Here is a 25,767-nt window from a genome sequence, read left to right on the forward strand (position 1 = left end):
ATGAGCACCAGGTGTTCCCGGCATTCCTTCCTTGGCCACGCCCCAGCGTGGCGGAAGTGCTGGGCTCCAGGGTTCCTCAGGCACCTGGGCGCCACCTGGCGGTGGCCACGGGCCCCTACAGGGTTGGGTTTCCAAGCCCTCTACCCGTGGCCCCCAGCATAACCAGGACAGACGCCCCCTCGCGGTCTGGAGGAGGCACGAGCCCTCCTCTGGTCCTCCTGGGCGTCCCGGCCGGGCTCCTGCCCCGGCCAGGGGACCACACGGGATATTCCGGCATCGGGGCACTGCCTGGCGGTGGCCACGGGTCCCTACAGGGCTGGGCTTCCGAGCCCTGTACCCAAGGCCCCCAACAGAACCAGGACGGACGCCACCTTGCGGTCTGGAGGAGGCACAAGCCCTCCTCTGGTCCTCCGGGGACCACACTATCTATCTATCTATCTATCTATCTATCTATCTATCTATCTATCTATCTATCTATCTATCTATCTATCTATCTATCTATCTATCTATCTATCTATCTATCTATCTATCTATCTATCTGTGAGCACAACGTCACTCCACTGGCCTTTATTTTCTTGTTAATTTGAGTTGTCGTGCTGTGTAAAGTGTCTTGTGATTGGATACTCTGTTAAAGGTGCTTCATTAGCATTGGGCTGATTGGACCTCAGTCTATACTCTTCTAACTTTGAATGGCCTAAAGGTAGGTTTTATTATCATTATTTTATTTTACTTTGAATTATACTGTTGAATACATTGTAAAATAATCAGTGAATATACTCCTCTCTCTCTGTACCTCTGAAAGACACTAAATAAAGTAAAGATTAATCGATAGCTTGAAACATGTGTATTTATTGCATTGACACGGATTACATAGTGCACATTTGATCCCAGAATGTGCCCTAGAAAAAAGGGTTACTCCTGTAAATCTTTTCTGTTTCTAATGCCAATCAATGTGTTAGCTTCACTTCTTTGGCAGTTCAATTTAATAGTGAGTGGTGTTCTTTGAAAAAGCCTCGAAATCTGAATAAAGAAGAGTGATGTAGCATCACATGGAAGGGCAAGCAGGTATTGCCTCAGATTACCAGCATGGCAGGGATGTAATTAGAAGATGTAATTTGATTCATTGAGTGTTCGAAAAGTACAGAAAATCCACATTCAGGGAGAAAAAGTAAAGGAAGTGTTCTTCCTCTGGTCATCAGCAGACACACAGTTAGAGGCTGATTGCAGACCATGCCAAAGTTAAGCTGAATCAAGAGGTAAATGAAGACAGTAGATAATTAGGTGTCAACAGCACATCCATTAACCTTAGCAAGGAGTGTGAAATGAAGATGCTCTGCAGGTGGTTATAGTAGAGCTAAATAAAAAATTAAAAAGGGAAGAATGAAAAAACAAAAGTCACAAAGAAAGAAAGTTATTGATTAAAAGTTGGGAGTGGTTAATTGAAAATGGAAAATTATGATACAAGAAGGAAAATAAAAAATGGCAGAGGGGTATAATGAATAAAGGGACAACTATGGAAGAGCCAGAGTGAGAGGTAGTGAAGATAAGTACAGAGAAAAAGTGGCATGAAAATTAGTAAATGTCAGAAAAAATTGAAAAAATAGTAAAAGAGAGAAATAAAGAAAGCTACTGTGAAAAGGAAGCAAGAGGCTGTGAATTAAAGGGAGTGAAAGAAAACAAACTGGCAAAGTGAAATATGACAGAGGAATAGGTTACGCCAAAATAATAAAATGTGAAATAGAAAAAAGGGGTACACAAAAAGGATGAAAGGAAAGAAAGAACACACAGTAACTATTGAATAGTGCAGTTTTCAACCTATGGCCACTAGTATGTATCTCAGACACCCAAACCCTAGACACCGCTACACGGACAACACTCCCAGGTTCAAATACTGTACCTCCTTTTTTAAAGACAATACCTTTAACGCAGGCTTTTTCTCAAGCCCAGCACAAAAAATTCTTCATTTACTTTCTCCTCTGCTCCTTCCAGGGTGAACTTTGTCCTCCTCCTCTCCCAATTTTGACTCGGTCTGAGTGAGGTGGTGCAGCTTCTTTTATGCCGGACCCAGGGGTACTTTGGTTCTACAAAAGTTTACAGAGGAAGCTCCTTCAGGTTAGGCCAAACCTTTTTAAAACATGGGAGTCCTCTCCTAAATGCAGGCATGCAGGGACCCCAATATGACAACCCTCCAAAACTGCAACTCCCCTGCAGCCCTGCTGGAGTCATACCAGAGGAATATTGCCATCTATTGCACTGTCTCTGCCCATCCCTTATCCCTGCCTCCCAACTATGTAAAATAGGGAACACCACCCATCCTGAACTAAATGTTCATCCATGCCTGTTGTTGTCCATCCCTTGTTATAGCCTACCGGCTGGCTTAGAGGTGCTTTCCTTACATTGGCCCTCTATGACAGCCTCCTGGATGGGGAAGGGAGCTTCAAGCAACTTTGTCATGGTGGCCTTGCAACACCTTGGATCGTCCATTATGCTGGTCTTCCAGTTGGGTATTGAACTACAGTTCATCTCACCTAGTATGCTGACCCATTCATGACAGCCCAAAGAGTGAGTGCATTTTACAGCATCATTTCACCCTACCAGTTCGGGCCAGATTACAGTACACTGCACCTTTACGCTCCATAAGTGTCTGCTCTAGTTAAACCTTGGTACCTAGAAGATTTGTGCGTAACATCTAATTTTGTGAGCAGTTGGCGTATTTTTTATTATACTGTGTGATGCTAGAATCCAACATTTTGTCTTGTGAGTCTAACATGTTCGAGTCTCAGTGTCTTGTTGCTTTCACCATTGCATCTGACTCTATTATTCTGATGTCTGATACTGTATTTTTATATCTTCCAATCTAACTCCATTAAATCTCAGTGTCCAGCAGCTTTAAACTCTACCAGACTGATGCAACATTTTGCAACTTTACATTCTAGAATCTATTCAAAGTGCCATTTATTTTTGAATTATCAGTCAGTCTGTGCCCGTGTGGTAGCACTGCTGCCTCGCAGTAAGGATACCAGGGTTCACATCCCAGGTCCTCCCATGGAGTTAGCATGTTGCCCCTGTGTCTGCATGGGTTTCCTCCAGGTGCTTCAGTTTCCTATCCAAAGACATGCAGGTTGGGTTAGGGTTAGGGCAACACTAAATTGATCCTAGCATTTGTTTGGTGAGTGAGTGTGTTTGTCCCATGATGGACTGATGCCATGTCCAGAGTTTGTTGCTGCCTTGAGCACTATGCCAGCTGGGATAGGCTTCAGCACCCCCTATAATCTGGATTAAATGGGTTAGAAAATGACATGACTTAATAGTTGAATTCCATCATCAGGGTTGTACACCTATTTTTCTGTAAGGTAATTTCAGAGATCCCTGCATTATGTAGCTTAACTCCTACAGTATAGTTCTCTGAAATCCTGAAACACTGCCTCTTTGTACCCTGAAGTCTAATACTGTTAGATCTCAGTACTGCACAGTTTACCTCTTGGGTTCTGATCCTGTTAGATCCCAGAAACCAGCTGTTTCACATGAAGAGTCAGGTCTAAATATGCTGAAATTTACATTTGAGAAGTTCAGGTTACTCTGCTTTTCAAGAAATGTTTTGACGCTGGTGTTATAATGAAGACGTGTTTTTCAAGTCATGCAGCTCTTGACACTGTCTTACTGTTTCTGCACAGGTGACTATGAAATGGGGACACCCTGAAAGGCCCCATGAGGATTCATAGAAGATGCTCATAGCCTGGGCGCATCTGCTCTTCCTAGCGATGTGGGTGAGAAACATCGCCGGTGACCGCCACTCCCTGCGTATCGGTGAGTGAACTGCACTTGATTTTATTTTAGTGTCTGTTATGCTGGTCACATTGCTGCTCATTTATACTTTATACAGTAAAGCAAGATACCGTGAAGTGAAATAGAATGATCTCTTGCAGGGCAGGGCCTACTCTGTCATTTTCAAAAGTGTCTTTGGAAGGGCTCTCTTTGTCTCTGCTTATTTGTGGGTAGACAGGAGCGGACTGGGACACAAAACCGGCCCAGACATCCTTCAACGAGTGAGGTGACGAGGTTGACCCACTCGGCCCATTATATTCATTGTACCTTTCTTAAAATTTGTGATGAGTACGCGGCTCGCTACTTCCTGTGAGCCTATGATATGAACTCTATCTAAACTGTTGCCAAACTTAATCTGTACACTGTTGTTTAGACAAAACTTAAAATTTGACGACATGCTTAGAAATAAAATTTACTGAAAAATAAAAATTTAGTAACACGGCTTATACGTTATTAGAATACATGTCAAATGTCAATGTCATGTCCAAGTGCCAGGACCCTAGTAGGCTAATAGCTGCTCATTTACAGTAGAATAAATTATAATGAAAACCTCACATGATTGAAATGTCCCATTAACTAAACAATAAACTATAAATGTTCCGTCCTAATATGAAAAATTCCTATCCTGTGCTTTATAACTTTATTTTATTATACAAATAATTGCAGCTGAACATGACTAATTTTCGCTCATGCGACCAGAGAACAATAAAATGCATAATACATAATCTAAACTAATTATTAGTACTGAAGAATTTAAATACTAGATATGAGATAAAATAAATTGTAATAATGTATATGCTAACCAAAATGTAGCGGTATGGAAACAGAAATCGGCAAAAGGCAGTTTTGGCCAAATGTTTCGCTGCAACTTTGCGCACTGACAACTAAAACAACTTGATGATGTAATACGGTATATTATATAGGACTGTATAAATCGCAGTACCACACAGATAATGTTTAGTAGTTTAGAAAATTAATTTTAATGTAAAACAATAACCAGTGCATCAAATTTATTTCATGAAACAGCCGGCCCATAACCAGACCAGAGTCCGTTGGCCACCTGGCATTGCCCGAATGCCCTAATGGCCAGTCTGCCCCTGTGGGTAGGCTTGTCTGTTGTAAAAAAAACAGCTTATTCTTTTTAGTATTCAGCCCATAATGTATTTCAGTGGCCTCGACATAAACAAGTGTTTATTTATAGTCCCTTCATTTTGCATTTAATTAGCTCACTTGCTGAACAATTGTTTTTTTTTAGGCTGCCTTCATTTGTAATGTCCGGATGGTGGATTTGAAGGCTTGTTTTAGTATTGCTGTACTGTTAGGGAGACAGCATGTACCATTTGAAACCTGTCAATACATTTGGATGACCCTAAGTGAATGGTATATTAATACAAATGAGGTGGTCATAGGACTGTGCATGATTACTGTTACTGTTTCCTTTGTATGCTTTCATTTTATTGAATTTGTTTGCCTGGTGCAGAGTGACGGTCACCTGATCTCACTGAAAGTGTGATCAAATAATTACAGAGGAGGGAAAGGAGAATTACTGTAAAGATAGGAGCTAAGGTCAGACAACCAAACTAAGTTGGCTTTTAGAGGTCATCTACAGAAGTGGTCAGTCACATCTTTATACTGAGATGCGGAGAAGCGATCATCTAATCACCCTGATGTGGATATTGTGATTAGACGAGCAGTGAAGGGTTTACCTGTTCATACAGATTTCCTAAATTGTATATTACTTGATCTTGATGTATTAGGATTTGATTACAGTGAGTTAACCAAACTGCACATCAGTATGTGTCACTTGATGCGAGATAATATTTGACATCTTCCAATCACACAGTATTGAGAAATATTGATGAAATTGAAATTAATATAACCTAGTCAATTTGAAGAAGCAAGAAGAGGACTGCTGTTATTACTGTATTGGCCATTTAAGACTATTTGATTACAATATGGAGGAGTAATCATCTCATTTTTACAATAACGTCAGAGTCAGGAGTCTAGTGTTTGCTTGAATTTGCTGAGATAGAAATTTAGGTGATGAGACCACACTATACCAGGAAACAGGAGTCATCTGATCGTGTTTAAGCAGAACAAGAATCACCTGATGGCAGCAAGGATTACAGGCATCCTGTCCAGACAAGTGTTTAGTGCATGTACTGACTTTGGAGATCTACAGATACATTTTTAAATGGGTGTTGTTGTTTCTGTATGTACTTTACTTTTGTTCTAAAGTGCAGAGCACATTACATTAGTAAAGAAAATCAATGAGGAATATTGAGAGTTTAGATCATATGACTGTGTTGCTGAGGACAGGGAGCAGACATGCTGTGGAAATGTGAGATCACGCTGGAGGACATCCCTGTGTGTTTGCTTTGTTTGACCGAAGAAAGGAAGTAAACATGATTATTGACTATGTGCACTCCAAAAAAATCTCCTGGACTCATGAATGTCATGTGTGAAGCCAGAGTTTGACCCATTCAGCTCAGTCAGCAACTCTGTGCAGCTGCCACTGTCTTTGCCAAAGTGATCATGAAGCAAACTAAAAAGACTATATTTGAAAAGAGTTAGAAACCCCTACACCAGTCCAGCATGGGGGCAGCCAAACAATGCTCAGTGAGTGACTGAAATTACGGCCCGCTGACGAGACATGCCGCTCATCTGAGCAGATCACGTCTCAGGAGAAAAGCTTAGTAGCATCTTCCTTCAGTAGGTTTTATTACCTGCCAATTCAGGTGACATTACATAACAAAGTCTAGACCAGGATAAGCCACAGTAGCCTGATGTGAGCATGGCTATAGCCATGGCTTACTTAACTCTTTGTGTGTGACTGTGTGAGGGCATCTCGTCCTTAACGTCTGCCTGGATTATTCAAAAATAGCTGATATTCAGCCTGTGAATTTATCTTCTTATATAATACGCTACCGTGGCTGTTTGTTTGTCTGTTCAGGATTTTAAATCACCTGTAGCTCGCAAACTGTTTGAACTGTTGACCTGAAATTTGGTACACATATACTAAGTGACGTCTACCATCTGCTTTTGGGGTGATGATTTTTTGAACGACACGGGCAGATGGGGAGTGTCTGATTATTGCGTATAGCGCCGAAGTTACTGCTCTTTACCATTCTTTCCTCTGCATGTCCTGGAGTACAAAAGAAACAGGGGGCGTTCTGGCGTTAGTATGCATCGTGGTACACTGCAGAGCTATAGCGCGTCTTTAGTGAAAACAGCCGTGTCAGATGGGGTTGTATGGATTGATTCTGAACGTGACTGAGAGAATGAAAAGTGAATTAAAAAAAAAAAAAAGCTAACCTTCACAAGGATCATAAATTGCACCGGCTGTTACAGACTGAAATCAAATGTATGCTTTTATTCTAAAATAGTAAGACTAAGAGCAGTTTACTTCTCAAAACGGAGTGGTGCAGAATCGAACTCACAACTTTTTGATTCCAAGCCGAGAACTGATTCTATTACACCACGGAGAAAGTTATAATAACCTGCTGTCAATGTCGCATGTTAAGGCGGCTTTTTGTTTTTGCAGTTATATTTTTGAATAAAAGCGCAATTGTTGTGTTATATTTGAACCTTTTATGAAAATGTTTCTTTGCTATTTGGACTTCAGGCTTCATACATTATATAGTTTATGCCTACATTTTGTCATCTACTACTAGAATATAAAAAAACGTTTCTGTTTTAACAATGTGTTGACACATTGTGTTGATTACTGTAGAAACGGAACAGACATGAAATGCGTGTGTTCCAAATAACGATCTATTATTTCCACTCTAAAACTCCACTTCACTCCCAGATACTCAATCAAGGCATGAGCTGAGAGAAGTTCGTGCACGTTCTAAATTGGTGGGGGGATGGAATAGCCGGCTGCTCCTAGCTTCTCTTTATCAGCACATTTAGAAGACAAAGGACGCTGACGGAGAGGTGTGAAGGGATTTAAGAAGCAATTTAAGGTGGGACGGAATTACGAGTTTTTTCAGAGGCTCTGGTAATGCTAGTGTTAACCATTAATGTCATTGATTTGTTCTCACGTATATTGTGCGGTGTAACCCAAAATCCTGTTCATGTCTGTAATCACTTTTGTACACGATCTGGATGTGGACTGATTCCACAACAACTCCTAAAGCTTTTTCATTAGGTCGACTTCTAATATTCAGACATTTTTTACATTCTAATGTAAAATACATACATCTAATATTTTCACTTGTTCTATACTAAACTTTACATATATTTACACTAAATGTCACATTCCATATATCTGGTAAAGTCGGAGTTCTGTTTATGTCCCTTATAATGATTTTAAAGATTCTAAGTTATCCACCAGTTTCCCTAACTTAGTGTAATATGCAGACATACCCACTTTGTTACTTACTTTGTATCGGGATCATATCTATGATTTTAAAAAACAGCAATTCCAGAATTAATCCCTGTGGGATTCTTCTTTTACCACAACTTATTCACAAAAAAATCTTCTCATCATGATGTATTGCCTCCTGTCCATCCATCCATCCATTATCCAACCCGCTATATCCTAACCACAGGGTCACGGGGGTCTGCCAGAGCCTATCCCAGCCAACACAGGGTGCAAGGCAGGAAACAAACCCCGGGCAGAGCGCCAACCCACCGCAGGGCATATTGCCTCCTGTGTTTAAGGACATTTTGTGCCCAGCTGCACACTGTACCATGATGCTCTGCTTCTTCCCACTTCCATCTGGCTAAATATATATGCATAGGTTACTTACTATGAGTTCAAGACTGTGTTTTTAGTACATACCATTATGGAGGTATGTTGTATGTCTTTTGAAAAGTCTGGTATTGTGTGATAGAATGGGTGTATGTGTTTATGAGTGAAAATGTTTGTCTTAACACCAGAATCCCTGAAGCCTATGAAAAAAATCGTAATGCCAAGCCACCTTAAATTCCTTCGCACCTCTTCATCAGTGTTTTTGTTTTGCAAATGTATCAATCAGCACAAGCAGCAAACAGCCCGCTATCCAATCCCTCACTGACACAGCTGAAGTTCTCCCAGCTCAAGTTTCTTTATCTGGGTGTGAGGTGTCTAAAATTGTATAGGGTAAATAATATATTGTTATTTGGAATCCATACATTTTATGTGTGCTTCGTGTCTACAATGATTTGGGTAAATGTAGAATGACAGGAAATATGAGGCAAGAAATTCTGAACACAATTTAAACAGAAACTTTTTTCATGTTAAAGTAATAAAGACAAAATCCTGACATGAACTGTATAATATGTGAAGACTGAAATCTAAATGTCAAATAAACATTTTCACAAAAGGTTTAACAAAACAAGTGTGTTTTTTTTTTTTAAATATAACCAAAGAAAAAGAAACATTCAATTTACATGTTGCCGTCAAAGAGTAAAAACCCAAGCCTGAATATCAACTGACAGAAATTGATGTGTGACATGTCTGCTTGGCTGGTGCCTCACAAGCAAAAGGTTGTGGGTTTGAGCCCAGGGTGTCTCCATTTTGAGTAGTAAGCTGCTATTATTATTTTTATTACTATAATATAATGAAAACATACATTTGATTTGAGTTTGTAACACCTGGTGTATTTTTTTCTTGTGCTGACTGACACATTTGCAAAGCAAGATGCTGATGAGGAGGTGTGATGAAATTTAAGGTAGCCCAGCAATATGAATTTTTTCATAGGCTTCAGGGATTCTAGTATTAAATAGATCTTGAGTGTTATCTGCAACTTCTCTACATGTGCATCAACATACAGTACAGGCCAAAAGTTTGGACACACCTCCACATTCAATGTGTTTTCTTTATTTTCATGACCATTTACAGCACTCCATCACTCTCCTTCTTGGTCAAATAGCCCTTACACAGCCTGGAGGTGTGTTTGGGGTCATTGTCCTGTTGAAAAATAAATGATCGTCCAACTAACCTGACTTCTGCACAACACAACTGCTGGTCCCAACCCCATTGATAAAGCAAGAAATTCCACTAAATAACCCTGAGAAGGCACACCTGTGAAGTGAAAACCATTTCAGGTGACTTACCTGTTGAAGCTCATCGAGAGAATGGCAAGAGTGTGTAAAGCAGTAATCAGAGCAAAGGGTGGCTATTTTGAAGAAACTAGAATATAAAACATGTTTTCAGTTATTTCACCTTTTTTTGTTAAGTACATAACTCCACATGTGTTCATTCATAGTTTTGATGCCTTCAGTGAGAATCTACCAATGTAAATGGTCATGAAAATAAAGAAAACACATTGAATGAGGAGGTTTGTCCAAACTTTTGGCCTGTACTGTATATATATACTGTACATTGTTACTACATATTTGTGACTGTATACTGTATTTACTATACCTCTCTATTGCTCTGGATTGGTATTTGAGTGTATAGTTTACTGTGTTTCTACTCTCCAGCTGTGTGTCAGTGTATTTGTCTTTATGAGTCTTTCAGTTCCTGCTTCCTCCCTAATCCTCACACTTAGCCTTGCTGCTTCTTCCTCTCCCTGCTGTTATTAATCATTAATTACAAAAAGGCAGACATTCACAAGACCTAGAAATGACCAATATATGAGCTCTCACCTCCTTTTCTGCTGCCCTCTAATCATTTGTTGGGCCATGTTAAAAATGTACTTACGGTATGTTTTTTTTTTTATCTGGACAATTAAGTTTGAATCAAGTGCTTCTAATGCCATAATATGTACAGGTACTGCATAGTCTGAGCATACATGTTTTGTCCATATGAATTGCTGTCTGTTGCAAACGAGGAGAGTTTAATAACATTCTTAAAGCATTAATATCATGTTTAACTCAGAAGAACCTGTGTAATTACTGTTAGTTTCTTACTTTTGTGGTATTTGTAGACTTACCGGTTCACCAGATACAGTGCTGCTTTGTGTTTTTTTGTGTAATATGTTTATTGATCCACATTGACTCCTCCTACTTTTTGTGTTGCTCGCCTTGTTTGCCATATCTCTTCAAGGAATATCAGAGTGACTCTCATCTTTGTACTGAAAAATGTTTACTAAACCTTTGCAATTTACTTCTCTTCTCCAGGGAGCTCCCACTGATCACAACATTCTCAGCCAATTACTTCAGACACTTGTGACTGGAGAAGAAATGCATGGTGAATAGATCTCATTCTACCCTCAATGCTCCATTGTCTAGATTTGTTGCATAAAGCTGAATTTGAGGCACAGCATGTAGATACTGTTTCCTCTGACTGAAATCCGCTCTGTTTATCAGAAAAGTGAAGGTGACATTTGATTATTAGTGTAGCAATCTTATCCTCTTCTCTTCCCCCATGTTATTTACTCAGGCAGGCATATGTATGCGCACATTAACACTGAGATACAGTAATCCCTCCTCGATCGCGGGGGTTGCGTTCCAGACCCCCCCGCGATAGGTGAAAATCCCCGAAGTAGAAACCATATGTTTGTATGGTTATTTTTATATATTTTAAGCCCTTATAAACTCTTCCACCCTGTTAACATTATTAGAGCCCTCTAGACATGAAATAACACCCTTTAGTCAAACGTTTAAACTGTGCTCCATTACAAGACAGAGATGACAGTTCTTTCTCACAATTAAAAGAATGCAAACATATCTTATCTTCAAAGGAGCGCCGTCATAAAGGAGCCCCGTCAGGAGCAGAGAATGTCAGAGAGCGCTCGCAAAGAAAAGCAAACAATCAAAAAATCAATACGTGCTTTTAAGTATACAGAAGCACCGCGATAAAGCGGCATTTTGTAGAGGAGCGTCCGTGTCCTCTGTGCAAACAGCCCCTCTGCTCACCACACCCCCTCCGTCAGGCAGAGAGAGTGAGAAAGATAGAGAGAAGCAAACAAGCACCGCGCGGGAAGCATATCTTATAGCATTGAGGAGTTTTAGTTAATATGTAATACATGCTCTGATTGGGTAGCTTCTAAGCCATCCGCCAATAGCGTCCCTTGTATGAAATCAACTGGGCAATCAAACTGAGGAAGCATGTAACCTAAATTAAAAGACCCATTGTCCGCAGAAAGCTGCGAACCAGCGAAAAATCCGTGATATATATTTAGATGTGCTTACATTTAAAATCCGCGATAGAGTGAAGCCGCGAAAGTCGAAGCGCGATATAGCGAGGGATTACTGTATACCCACATGGACTCATATACATCTGTGCACATATGCACACAATCAGATGTACAGTATATAAATGAAAAGGTCATTTGTTCTCATAAGACATGTGAAAAGTTCAGTATTGAGTGGTTGTTCCAGTATAAAACCAGGAGTTATGTGACAGGTGTCTAAACACACTTATAGGTAATCTAACCTAAACACAGTTAAACCATCCAACTACACCACCGAGTTTTATTAAGAGTCTGGGAACTCTTGAAACTTAAAGATAAGAGCACAGAGGTTTCTTTAAATTGGGCAGTGAGTAAACACACAATGAAAGAAATGACAGTAACTTGTATTACACCAGAAAATATAAAATACACCAAGAAGATAAAAGTAGACAAGAGTCTAAAATATCAGGAGTGAAAACCTTTTCAAAAGAGAGCACACAGTCCACACTCTAAAAGTAAAGTAAAAGTAACACATAACAATGGAGGATACAACTTTACAAAGTGGTGGTGCGAAGTCCAAGTTGCATGCTGTGTCAACACGACGATTAATCTTTCCAACTGTCTCACTGAAACACTCTGTTCTCTGAATGCTTGCTTTCCAACAGAAATCTTGCTTCTTGTCCACTGGCTTCACTCGGTTGTCTTGTGACTCTTCCCTCTCTTGCTGGACTCAGTTCCACTCTGTCTCTTTCTGCCTAGGGGTAGGTGTCACTGTCCGTGTGCCTTGCGTCCTGTCAGCCATGTACACTTGTCTGCCTGTGAGTCCCCGCACTCAGTGCAAGTGACTTTGACTCATTATTGGTGAAGTGTCTCTCTCCTTACGCCATCTGCCCTCTCACACCATCCTCTGGACTCTCTCTGTCCCTTCTGCTCACTCTCTCTCTCTCTTCACACCATCTGACCACCACCCAATGCCCAGAAGTATATAACTGCTTCAGTCTCCACTTTGATCAACATGATGATTGATTAAACAATGGTACATCCAATTTTCTTACGTTATCAGTAGTGCAAACACATTTTCATTGGCTAAAGCAAAGAACATTGTTGTCAGCTATCAAGAAGTACATATACAACTGTATGCTGATGAGAAACTAATGTCCCCAGAACATGTTCATTTTCGAAGGAAGCAGGCAGGCAGTCCCATATCACAATATTGTGTGTGGATGTGTTGCCAATCAAAGCAGTGTGATTTTCAAAGCAGGTGACTCTTTTGCAGGCAGGTAAATATCTATGTCCACCCAAATAACTTGTAATAGAATTGATCAGGAATTTCCCTTTTTACTTATCACACCAGTCTCATCAAAGGGTGTCTATTTCCCCTTTATCTATTGACTTTTTTACATTCATTCACCTGTTTTTTGCCTAAGAGAAAAAGAAAACCACCCATTATACAATAATATTCTCCCTCTGACAGTTACAGTTTCTTTCTTAAGTTTAGTAAGTTTAGTAAGACTCCCTATTTAACACAGGTAAACTATTGTAAATATTTGTTTCTTCAGTCTGCTGTGTGCTGAATAACTTACTGTATCTGAATCTAGAAATCAGCTCCATCTATTTCATGCAGAGAGGCATTGCTGTAGGCGAGGAAACTAAAGGGAGGTAGAGACGGTTAACTTTAGTAGACAGGTAAATGAATGAGAGAAGTTTTTGCTTTCTCCCCACATATATGTTTTTTGAGGAAATCTGTTTCTTGTTTTCCTTACTATACACAGAAGCCTTAATTTAGTGTCTGCATACAGGAGGTGGCACACAAGATGGATGAGCGGCCCAGCCAGGAGTTCAGAAGATCCCTTACCTGGAAGGGAGGCCCTGAATAAATGGACAGGTGCCCTGACTGGACATGGACTTTATACCTTCCCTGGCCATGACAAAAGAATACAGGGAAGGACTGTCCCTGGAGGATGTTTATTCCCCCCATGTGCTAGATGGTAGCAGCCCTCCATATCAGCGCTCATTCAGTAACCAGCAGGGAATGCCGGGAGTTGTAGTTCAGCAGCACAGCTCTGCTGGGGTACATGGGTGCCATAAGGGGGTGCTGCAGGGAGATGTGCTTCCTAAAATATGGAACTTCCATATGACCCGGAAGTACTTCCATTGGGCAGTGGCCCTGGCACCAGAAGTACTCCTAGTCCTAATAAAAGGGACCACACTCCCTTTTCCAGGCGATTTGGAGCTGGGAGGATGTGGGACAATGGTCAACCAGAGGAGGGCAGTGTGGTGGTGAGAAAAGAGAGAGTATTGTGAGAAGAGACAACCTGTTATTTGTGCTTGTGTTTTGCAACTTTGGAAGTAATTTTGGTTAATAAACCTTCCATTATTTGAACCCGGAACTCTTTGTGTGTTCGTGTTCAGGATTTGAGGCTTGCTGATGACCCAGTTTCTATCACAATATATATATATGTATAGTTTTTACTGTCAAACAATGCAAAGAGTACGTGTTTCGCCCTAATTCTGGGCTCATCAGGCGTACACACTCACTGCACTCCCTCTCGGGAATCGAACCTCGGGCGTCAGCGGCAAAGCCTCTCACGTTGTGATATATATATGTCTCTTCCTAACAGTATGTGCCTTTAATGTGACTTTAATAAATCCAGATTGGTCTTGTGATGTTACAGAGGGAATCAATTCTTCTACTTAAAACATTTCCTCATTTCTTAACATCATTATTCAGAAGTGAAATTGGTCTGTTTTATGCACATTGTAGTGATTTAATTTTCTCTAGCTTCAATAAATATTGTTCACAGTAAGTTATTATTTTTTTTAAATCTACTTGATAGCCATCTGGGCTTGCAGCTTTTCTGCTTTGTAGTCAGTTTGTTACGTCTTATATGTCAGAGAGTCTCAGAGATTTATCAAGGCCTTCTACACAGAGAGTGTATTCCTTCTGTGATATTTGTATTAAAACCATTGGTTTAAGTCATTTTGTCTTTACATTGTGAGGAATGGAAGTATTTTTAGTATTCCTTAAATGTGCTAGTTATTTCTTTCTGCTTCCTAGTTTTATTTCCTGCTATATCGTTAATCTCTATTATTGCATTATGTACTGCTAGTTTATGCATGGTATTTGTTGAGTTAAAATCATATTGGTCTTTTCTCTATGTTCATTATAATGGTGACATGACTTAAAGATAAGTCATTCTGTTTATCTAGTGGAATGATTAAATTCCAGTTGTACAGCCAACCATTTTCTTACAGAGTGCCTCATTTGTCAATCTAGTATATTTCTGATCAATTCTAGAAATATCAGTGATCAATGCTAATTCAATTATTTGTAATATGAAACGTAAGCTATACACTTTGAAATCTGTCCTCTTTAAACTACTTTGAGCGTTTTATTGAATGTTCCATCCAGGATTGTTTGGGAAAAGTATTGATCGCTAAGAGAATATCTATAAGCTTTACACATCTGGATTTGGGTAAGATTTCTCATTCTCCCTGGTAGGTCTTCTCAAGCTCTGTTAGACTGTGTGGAAAACATCTGTAAGGTGCCATTTTCAGGTATCTCTACAGATTTTCTATGAAGTTGAAGTGTAGGCATTGGGTGGGCCACTCAGGGACAGTCAGACACTTGTTGTAAAGCTGCTCTGACGTTGCCTTGGCTGTAAGCTTTGGATCATTGTAGTGCTGAAAGGTGAACCGTTACTACAGTCTGACATTATCTACACTCCGGAGCAGGCCTTCATTAAAGACCTCTGTATTTGGCTGTATCTTAGCTCAATTCTGATAAGACTCCCTGTCCCTTACACTGAGAAGGACCCCAATAGCATCATGCTTCACCATACAGATTGTATTAGGCTGGTGATGAACAATGTCTGGTATTTGGAGTTCTACACAAACAGTTCAACTTGTGTCTCATCAGAGAAGAGAATCATTTTGTCATACCATCAGAGTCCTTTAAATGTTGTCACATGCCTTTTACTTAAGTGTGAATTCCATCTAGCCACTATAACATAAACACCTGATTGATGGAGTGCGGCTGAGATGGTTGTCCTTCTGACAGGTTCTATCATTTCAACATAGGACTTGTGAAGCCCTGTTAGTGTGACCACTGAATTGTTGGTCACCTCAATGCCCAAGACCTTCTTGCTTGGTTACTCATTTTGGACATGTGGAGTCTTGGGTTTTTCTTTTTCACAATTATTGAGAACACTCAAAGCTTTATTGTGAGTTTCTTGGACTTCCTGGCTTGGTTTTTGTCCTGACATGTAGTGTGAATTTGGGACCTGGTATACACAGATGTTTGGTGTTCCAATTCAGTTTTCCACAGGTGAACTCCAATCAAGTTTTAGACACATCTCAAGGATGACTAAAGTATAGGTTGTATAGTTTTCAAGTCAAAGTTGTTTCTTCACAAACATGGTAAATATACATTTGCCACATGAAATTGTATTCTAAAGTTAAGCAGTTTCTATAAATTTAAAAAATATTTTGCTGCTCTGACACATTACAATGGAGGGTATGGGGCACATAGGACAGCTTAAAAGCTTACTAAAGGAAGTTGTCAGTGCAGGCAAGATATCTTTTTTAAATTATACAAAATGATTAGCTTTAGAACACAATTTCACGTGGCAAATGCGTATACACCGTGTGTGCTAAGAAATATCTTTAAGTTGAAAAATTCCAAACTTATCCTTTAAACCAACCAGGATGCACCTGACCACAATTTGGAGTGCCGCAGCAAAGGATCTGAATGCTTACATGAATGAGAAGTTTCACTTGTTGATTTTTAATAAACTTCTAGACTTTTCTGAAAACTTGTTTAAACTTCTCTTATTATGTGTTATTGGGAGTAAATTATTGGACAAAAATGGCAAATTTATTGATCCACCCTGTGTGGAGAGTAGTGAGAAAACCGCTATATAAATGTAAAGAATTATTATTATTTAAAATGAAATGTACAACACAATAAAACGTGCAGAAAGTAAAGGGGTCTGAAAAGTTAATTTAATTAATTCTGAAATCATTCTCACCCAAAATTAAGCCAACTTAAACTTTGCCAGTAGGTACACAAGACAATATACAGTACCTGAATACATTATCGCTCTATTATAAAAAAAAATCCTGTGGAATGAATGACTAGTAGACGATACGTGATCTTCACGTTAGCATCACGAAAGACAAATTAAAGAACTCCGAGACGAAAGAGAATGGGCAAAAAAAAAAAAAGGAGTGTAAAGGGAAGCAGCACACACAGATAGAGGTGTCTCAGTGCACATCACTCAATGCACAAAACGTAGATTTACACAATAATGGAACATATACTATGAGAATCTGTGGACCCGCAACAGTTAAATCAACGACAAGTTTAATTTCAAAGTAAACACAACTTGGTCAGGTGCATATTTCTGATGACGGAGAAGCAATCACAACGCGAGCAGCAGAGACACAAAGTAGGAAAGTATCAGCGCGACAGCAGCACCAAACGCCCCAAACTCCCCATGCTCACGACCAGCGTTATACGTCCTGCAAGAAAGAATTTAACCACACCGGGGTCCGTAAATAAAGGACAAGTATTGTTTTTACAGCGTCACGTGAGACCAGGCAGTGAACCATCATTTAAAACAGGTCCACAGACATCTAACCTAGCAGTTGTTGGATTGCATCTGTCAGACAAACATCATGTGCTCCCAGCTCTTAAAAGAACGACAAGAGACAAGAAAAACGCGCAGTTCGCCAGCAACAGGAAGACGGCAGATGATGTGACGGCATATCCCTAGCGTGTGTTCAGCCGCCCCTCACCTTCACAACTTGAGCAGCATTATACATCCTGCGAGAAAGAGATGTAACCACGCCCGGGGCCGTAAATAAAGGACAAGTATTGTTTTTACAAAAGTTTTTAAAGTAAAAGTGAAAACAATGCATATGTAACAATTCCCAAGAAAATAACAATCTCTTTAAATTGTATATTGCCATCCCTGATGGAGGATCGCAGGAATCGTGGGAAAGCAGGGTCCTTTCATCGGATTGGCTGGCCCAGCACTGGCCAAAAGGGGGAGGCAGCTTGATGAATGAGGTCTCCAGGACTCTGAACAAATCCAAATCATATTATGTGATATCATCTACTGTTAAATTCTACTCCGTACTTCTAGAAGTTTTATTTTTATACTGTATTGAGGATTTATTCTTTTCTATGTATTGTACTGTTTTGTATTGACCCCCTTCTTTTTGACACCCACTGCATGCCCAACCTACCTAGAAAAGGGGTCTCTCTTTGAACTGCCTTTCCCAAGGTTTCTTCGTTTTTTTCCCTACAAGGGTTTTTGGTTTTTTTGGGAGATTTTTCTGGTCTTCTTAGAGAGTCAAGGCTGGGGGGCTGTCAGGAGGCAGGGCCTGTTAAAGCCCATTGCGGCACTTCTTGTGTGATTTTGGCCTATACAAAAAAAATAAATTGTATTGTATTGTATATCTGGTAAACCAAACACGGGGGTGGGCAAGTGAAGCGAGCAGGGGGCAGAGCCCCCTAGTATACTCGAAATTCAACTTGAACTGACTCGGCTCCAGTGATCGACCTTACCTTTGCCTGCTACTTGCCACTGGCCTGGTCTGTCTGTACATGTTGCTATGCAACAAAAATGTTATGTTACTCTGATATTTTGTACTTAGTACCTTTAAAAAACCATTCCAGCTTCTTTGTTCATTTTTTGATATTCTGTGCATGACTAGTGCTGATTTTTCAACTCTGCTTTTGTTCTGCACTTGTCCTTGATTACCTTCTTCACTATGTATTCATGGTCTACTCATCCTGATCAGCGTTATGTCCAAGTTTTTTCTTCCAGTTGGGCGTAACAGGATGATGCCATATTGTAATCTCCTAGCTTGTGTTTGCTTCCTCAGAAGCAGTCATCGAGGGACACTACACGGGCTTCTGTGGGTGCCATGGGCTGGTGGCTGGTGTGTGCTTGACATCCTATTTTCATCCTAACCCGCTGAATCCGAATACAGGGTCACGGGGGTCTGCTGGAGCCAATCCCAGCCAACACAGGGCACAAGGCAGGAACCAATCCCAGGCAGGGCGCCAACCCACCGCAGGACACACACAAACACACCCACACACCCGGCACACACTAGGGCCAATTTAGAATCGCCAATCCACCTAACCTGCATGTCTTTGGATTGTGGGAGGAAACCGGAGCGCCGGAGGAAACCCACGCAGACACGGGGAGAACATGCAAACTCCACGCAGGCAGCAGTGCTACCACTGCGCCACTGTGCCGCCACATCCTATTTTTCCACTGTGATATGTTCAGACACTGGTCGGTTCAGGAACATACTGATAATAGCTGGCTGAAGATTACTTTTTCTATGTTATTGTTAGCTTTTTTTAAATATACTGTATTACACTAGAGAAAGGGCGGCACGATGGCACAGTGGTAGCGCTGCTGCCTTGCAGTTAGGAGACCTGGGTTCGCTTCCTGGGTCCTCCCTGCGTGGAGTTTGCATGTTCTCCCCATGTCTGCGTCGGTTTCCTCCCATGGTCTTAAATTGCCCCTGGTTTGTGTGCCCTATGATGGGCTGGCGCCCTGCCCAGGGTTTGTTTCCTGCCTTGTGCCCTGTGTTGGCTGGGATTGGCTCCAGCAGACCCCCGTGACCCTGTAATTAGGATATAGCGTGTTGGATAATGGATGGATGGATACTCTAGGAAAATAGGAGTTAGTAGATTGGCATAAACATTTTGAATTGAGACTAGAGCCATTTGGTAAATGAATGTACCTATTTTAGACAATCTGCTTCCCTCAGAAGTACTGCAAATAATGCCAACCATACAAAAATGCCTTCTTTTCTGTGTTATGAAAGTATGAAGAAATCAGGACCTTCTTTTGTTCTTTGTGAATTTAATTTTAGAGCAGAGTTTTCATACGAGTGTGTAATTCAGATCCCACTAAACAGAACCGCACATGTTTAATGTAAACGTTATCACAGCATTACCATCAGCAATCCCTGGATGTAATGTGAATGGTTTTATTAAAAGCAACCTCAGGAGAAATCTGAAAATGCAAATGGGCTTATATATTGTATTCAGCTGTCTTAGAATTCCCAGTCAGTATACTTTTTTGTGTATGTGTGCAGGACGCTAGATGCAGAACAGAGGATTATAATGAGCTGCTGTAACATTTTATTAACATGTTGTATAAGAACTGAATTTCAGGTCCCAAAGCATACCGCTGTGCATCTCCACAGCAAGAGTCTAACAACACCACTGTGATCAAGATCAAGACACTGTGCAGAGTGAGCGGATGCTACTGGCTCACCTGGATTTGCACTCCACAGATGCTGATGTGACATTTCTACTGCCCCTCATTGCTTTCAAAGTACAAGAAGTCCCTAATGAGTTATTCATGCAAATAAATGTGTACATTTGTCATGAGCTTTCCCTGTTTGCAAAAGCGAATAACTAAAACTTTCAGGTAAGCAAGTGCAACTGTGAAATTGGCATGCAGGGCCAGTGGGCCATGTAAACAATTACTAGTACAGGTAGTAATATCAATGCATAAAAGGAGAGAAGGCCCTGCGGGATGAATGTATTCATTTCAGTGTTAAAGAGGATGTCAGCTGAAGAAGATGACATAAAAACTCGTTGTTTTGGTGGATGGCCTGTTTTTTTAAAGAAGATTGAGCATGTGAGCAAACTGGACCAACACCAGAGAGCTTAAACAATCTCAGACTTCCATCCATCCATCCATTATCCAACCCGCTATATCCTAACTACAGGGTCACGGGGGTCTGCTGGAGACAATCCCAGCCAGCACAGGGTGCAAGGCAGGAAACAAACCCCGAGCAGGGCACACACACCCACACACATCCCCACACCAAGCACACACACTAGGGACAATTTAGGATCGCCAATGCACCTAACCTGCATGTCTTTGGGCTGTGGGAGGAAACCCATGAAGACACGGGGAGAACATGCAAACTCCACGCAGGGAGGACCCGGGAAGCAAACTGCGAGGCAGCAGCGCTACCCACTGCATCACCATGCCGCCCTATAATCTCAGACTTCCATCCATCCATCCATTTTCTAACCCGCTGAATCTGAATACAGGGTCACGGGGGTCTGCTGGAGCCAATCCCAGCCAACACAGGGTACAAGGCAGGAACCAATCCTGGGCAGGGCGCCAGCCCATCATAGGGCACACAAACCAGGGGCAATTTAAGACCATGGGAGGAAACCGACGCAGACACGGGGAGAACATGCAAACTCCACGCAGGGAGGACCCAGGAAGCGAACCCAGGTCTCCTAACTGCAAGGCAGCAGCGCTACCACTGCGCCATCGTGCCGCCCTTTCTCTAGTGTAATACAGTATATTTAAAAAAAGCTAACAATAACATAGAAAAAGTAATCAACCCACCACAGGACACACACAAACACACCCACCCACACACCAAGCACACACTAGGGCCAATTTAGAATCACCAATCCACCTAACCTGCATGTCTTTGGACTGTGGGAGGAAACCGGAGCGCCCGGAGGAAACCCACGCAGACACGGGGAGAACATGCAAAACATGGAGAACCCAGGACTTCTAACTGCGAGGCAGCAGCGCTACCACTGCGCCACCGTGCCGCCCTATAATCTCAGACTTGCATAACCTAATTCAGGTTCGCAGAAGCAGCACTGGATGAGGGGCAGGAACCATTGCTGAATATGGAACTAGTCTGTTGCAGAGTCCACTCAGAAACAATCCCACAATGGAGCAATTTAGAACTGCCAATTAGTTTAATCCACAAGTGTTTGCAATGTGGGAGAAAATATCTGAATACTCAGAAAAGAGCAAATACAGATAGAAAATGCAGAGTTTACATAGACGGTTACCAAGCGTGGGATTGAAACACAGAATCTGTGAGGTGGCAGTGCCTGGCACTAAACAAAAACAGCTAATAATATTAATTGTTACCTTCAGTATTATTACCTTTACTGTATGATGATTATCATTACTACTGAGTTAACAGCTGACATTGCACATAAACAAAAAATATTTACGGCTAAGTAGTTTGATATCTAGTGTTTTTTGTTTTAGAGTTAGTGGCAAATAAAGAGAAAGGTGCCATCCTAATCCCAGCTGTTCCTTATCTGACCATTTAATTCCTTCATTTACAAAAGACTGACAATTATTATAACAAAACTAGCTTCTTTATCATACCTTTGCAAGGGAAAATAAAAAAATGTATTGTAGTTTATAATATTTTTGTATCTGATTTTTTGAACCAATGAGAGCCACAGCCATGGATTCCTCTTTACATCGCTTCTTAGAACCATTGGCTCACTTACCAGAGATAACACCTTATCTGTAGCTATGCCCTTATTCCACGAAGGTGCCTCAAGAAATGCCAACCTATGAGTAGCTTGTATTCCACCAAGGTACATCACAGAAGCACTTCATAGACTCCCTTTTGTCAATCACTTCATGCAAATCTCACAGTATGTGTCCTGGAAGGAGCAATGACAGACAAGAGCATAAGTATCTTTTCAACTTGACAGTAATATGCTTAGTAATAAGAAATACTAATGTTATGCAGTGAAATGTTTGTTAATAAAAGTAGAGAACAGTTAAATAGAGTGGATTTTCTCAAGGCTTTGTCCTTGGCCCTCTGTTGTTCTGTATCTACGTGCTTCTCTTTGGCCATATTATTTGTTGCTTTGCATTAGACTATCCTTTTATGTGGATGATACTCAGATCTAAGGATCTATTTTAGTGTTGAAAGTAGTGAAAAGTCAAGCAAAATGACACCTTTTATTGGCTATCTAAAAAGATTACAATATGCAAACTTTCGAGGCAACTCAGGCCCCTTCTTCAGGCAAGATGAAAGTTCATCAGTTTTCTCAGCTCACAACTTACCTCAGTAAAATTAAAACCCTGGATGGAACAATTTATTTCTTGTGTAGTCCAAGATCGCATAAGAAATGCCTCAGCTGGGCTTTAACAGGCCCTGTTTTTAATAGCTCCACAACCTTGACACTCTAAGAAGACAAGAAAAAAACTCCCAAAATAAAATGGAAGAAATCTTGGGAAATGCAATTGAGAGAAAGATCTCCTTACAGGTAGGTTTGGCATGCAGTGGGTGTCAAAACAGGGCACAGCGGAACAGAACTCCAAGAGTCCTTACATCGGAGGTGCCCACACCTTTTCAGCTTGCAAGCTAATTTTAAAATGACCAGGTCAAAATGATCTACCTACATTAAAAATGATATATATATATATTGTCACACACGTGCGAGTTGGAGGCAGTCAAAAAGCCTAAAGGTGAGTGAAATCTCGTGAGACAAGGGAATATCACGTGGTACTTACCTGAATCTCTTTCTACCTGCAGAAAACTGGAAGAAAAATAAAACCTCTCCATTTCTGGCTTCAAAATGGCCACCATGACGTCACTTCCGGTCCACTCCAATGATGTCACTTCCGGTTCCACAATCCATTACTTCTGTCTACTCCTGATGATGCTGGTTCCGTATTCCCACCTCCAATCGTCACTTCCTGCCAACCATTTCCTCTCCCATCATACATTCTGTTATATAAATGCCGTCTTGTCTACAGTAATTCATTCATTTTGTACTGCAAAGTTATTCTGAATCGCTTCTTTATTTCAGTTGTCTGGACGACAATATATGGGGACGATCTCCAAACCTTTTTCTATTTTGTGAAGACTCTTTTTTATCACAATATATATATATATATATATATATATATATATATATATATATATATATATATATATATATATATATATATACACTATATAAAATAGCACTAACAAAAAATAGCGTTGCAGCGGCAAAGAACTGCATTAAAATTTTTATTAAGAAGAAAATTAAACCTTTTTAAACTGAGGGAAAATATACCAATAATTATTTGTTAAGGATCTCTTTGTATACCACATTGTGAGTTCGGCCCTCAGGTTGTAATATGACCAAGCTGTGCGCTGAGCTCACTTTTGAGCATGTAACTTACAGTTGGCCATGTGAACAGTAATCTTGTCTCAAATCTCACAGCTTGGATTGCTGCTGTCATAATCGGTTTGAGTTTCATGGTTTGTTTCAATTACGACAGTATTTGCAGGATTTGTTGTATTGAAGTGACATTTGGCATCTGTCAAGCGTTGTAAGCACACAACCGGTTTCATCGATAAAATCACATCCAGCTTTTGAGAGTTTAAACATTCATAAACATCAAAGTGTCCACTACTGAAATCGTCACCTGTGAATCAAAGATGTGTAAGAGGCATTGGCGGTTGTCAAAGGTGTAAAATATTTGGCCATTTCGGTACACTTGAAAGCGACAACTGAACAATTCAGCAGCAGCCATCAACTCACATGCAGAACCATAGGTGAAGGGCTTAAGCGTTTCAATCTTATAGTGCTCCTGTGTAGTATAATTATCTCCTGTACCGTCATCAGTCCACACCTTGAACCTGTCTCAGTCATTCAATACATAAGACACAATGTTCCTCCGGATATCAAGAGTGAGCCTGATATGGCCGTTCAATATGTAACAAAGAGAATGGAAAAGGTAGGTGGCATGGAAACCACTCGGTAAGTGACAGTTCTTTGATCGATAGTGATCATCTCGATAGACATGGTAATGGGGTTTGGAATGATAAAGGAAATGGGTACCCAAGCAATGTAAAGTAAGTGTAAAATACCTATACAATAACTATAATTGTAATAAACAAACAATAAAACAGCAGAGAAGCCGTGGATTAAACAAAAAGGCTGTAGTTCATCACGTGAATCCCGTGGCGAAGCAAGGAAGGGAATGTAGAGACCGGAGCGACGGACGATCTTATATAGGCAGGCAGCCAACAACGTGGAAGGCGTTGGGATGGGGGACCCAATGCCACCTCACACGGTGACCGAGGTGCAGGCTATGGACGTATATATGTACGTAAGTAGGATTCAGTTAGCATTGGGAACCCGCGTACCAAATTTCTTGAAGATGGGCCCATAAGTAATAAAGACTGTTGAAAAGTTCAATATGGCGGCTGACAGTGGCATCATACCACCGAAATAAGTACATACATTGGTTTCGGTTAGTGCAGGGAAGCCGCCTACCAAATTTCGAGAAGATGGGGCCATAAATAAGAAAGTTCAACATGGCGGACGTTGTTGACCGTTATGACCGTTACGCATAGAATTTCGAAATGAAACCTGCTTAACTTTTGTAAGTAAGCTGTAAGGAATGGGCCTGCCAAATTTCAGCCTTCTACCTACATGGGAAGTTGGAGAATTAGTGACGTTTGGAAAATTCAATATGATGGCCGACAGTGGCGTCATACCACCGAAATAAGTACATACATCGGTTTTAGTTAGCGCAGGGAAGCCACCAACCAAATTTCATGAAGATGGGGTCAGCCTTCTACCTACACGGGAAGTTTGAAAATTGGTGACGTTGGAAAGTTCAATATGACGGCTGACAGTGGCGTCATACCATCGAAATAAGTAAGTACATCAGTTTCGGTTAGCGCAGGGAAGCCGCCCACCAAATTTTGTGAAGATGGGGCCATAAATAAGAAAGTTCAACATGGCAGACGTTGTCGACCGTTATCGACCGTTACATGTAAAATTTCGAAATGAAACCTGCTTAACTTTTGTAAGTAAGCTGTAAGGAATAAGCCTACCAAATTTCAGCCTTCTATCTACATGGGAAGTTGGAGAATTAGTGATGAGTCAGTCAATCAGTCAGTCAGTGAGGGCTTTGCCTTTTATTATTATAGATATATATATACTGAGTATATTTTATACATAAAATATATGTTGTCGTACCTTGCATAACTGAATAACCTTTATGGCACAATAACAATTCAATACATTTATTGTCACTACAGTATTAGGATTTAATAA

General features: G+C 40.7%; 1 protein-coding gene across 6 annotated transcripts in view; it reads left to right on the forward strand.

Moving 5' to 3' along the window:
* grik4 (glutamate receptor, ionotropic, kainate 4) overlaps positions 1-25,767 on the forward strand; it is a 599,305-nt gene that overhangs the window by 374,935 nt on the left and 198,603 nt on the right. For all 6 annotated transcript variants that reach the window (XM_039764198.1, XM_039764201.1, XM_039764200.1 and 3 more), the window contains one exon: positions 3,675-3,807. In XM_039764198.1, coding sequence (XP_039620132.1) covers positions 3,726-3,807 — 82 coding nt within the window. In that variant the 5' untranslated portion in view covers positions 3,675-3,725. The remainder of the gene's footprint in view (positions 1-3,674; positions 3,808-25,767) is intronic.

The sequence above is a fragment of the Polypterus senegalus genome, chromosome 9 (genome assembly GCF_016835505.1).
Source record: "Polypterus senegalus isolate Bchr_013 chromosome 9, ASM1683550v1, whole genome shotgun sequence".
NCBI lineage: Eukaryota > Metazoa > Chordata > Cladistia > Polypteriformes > Polypteridae > Polypterus > Polypterus senegalus.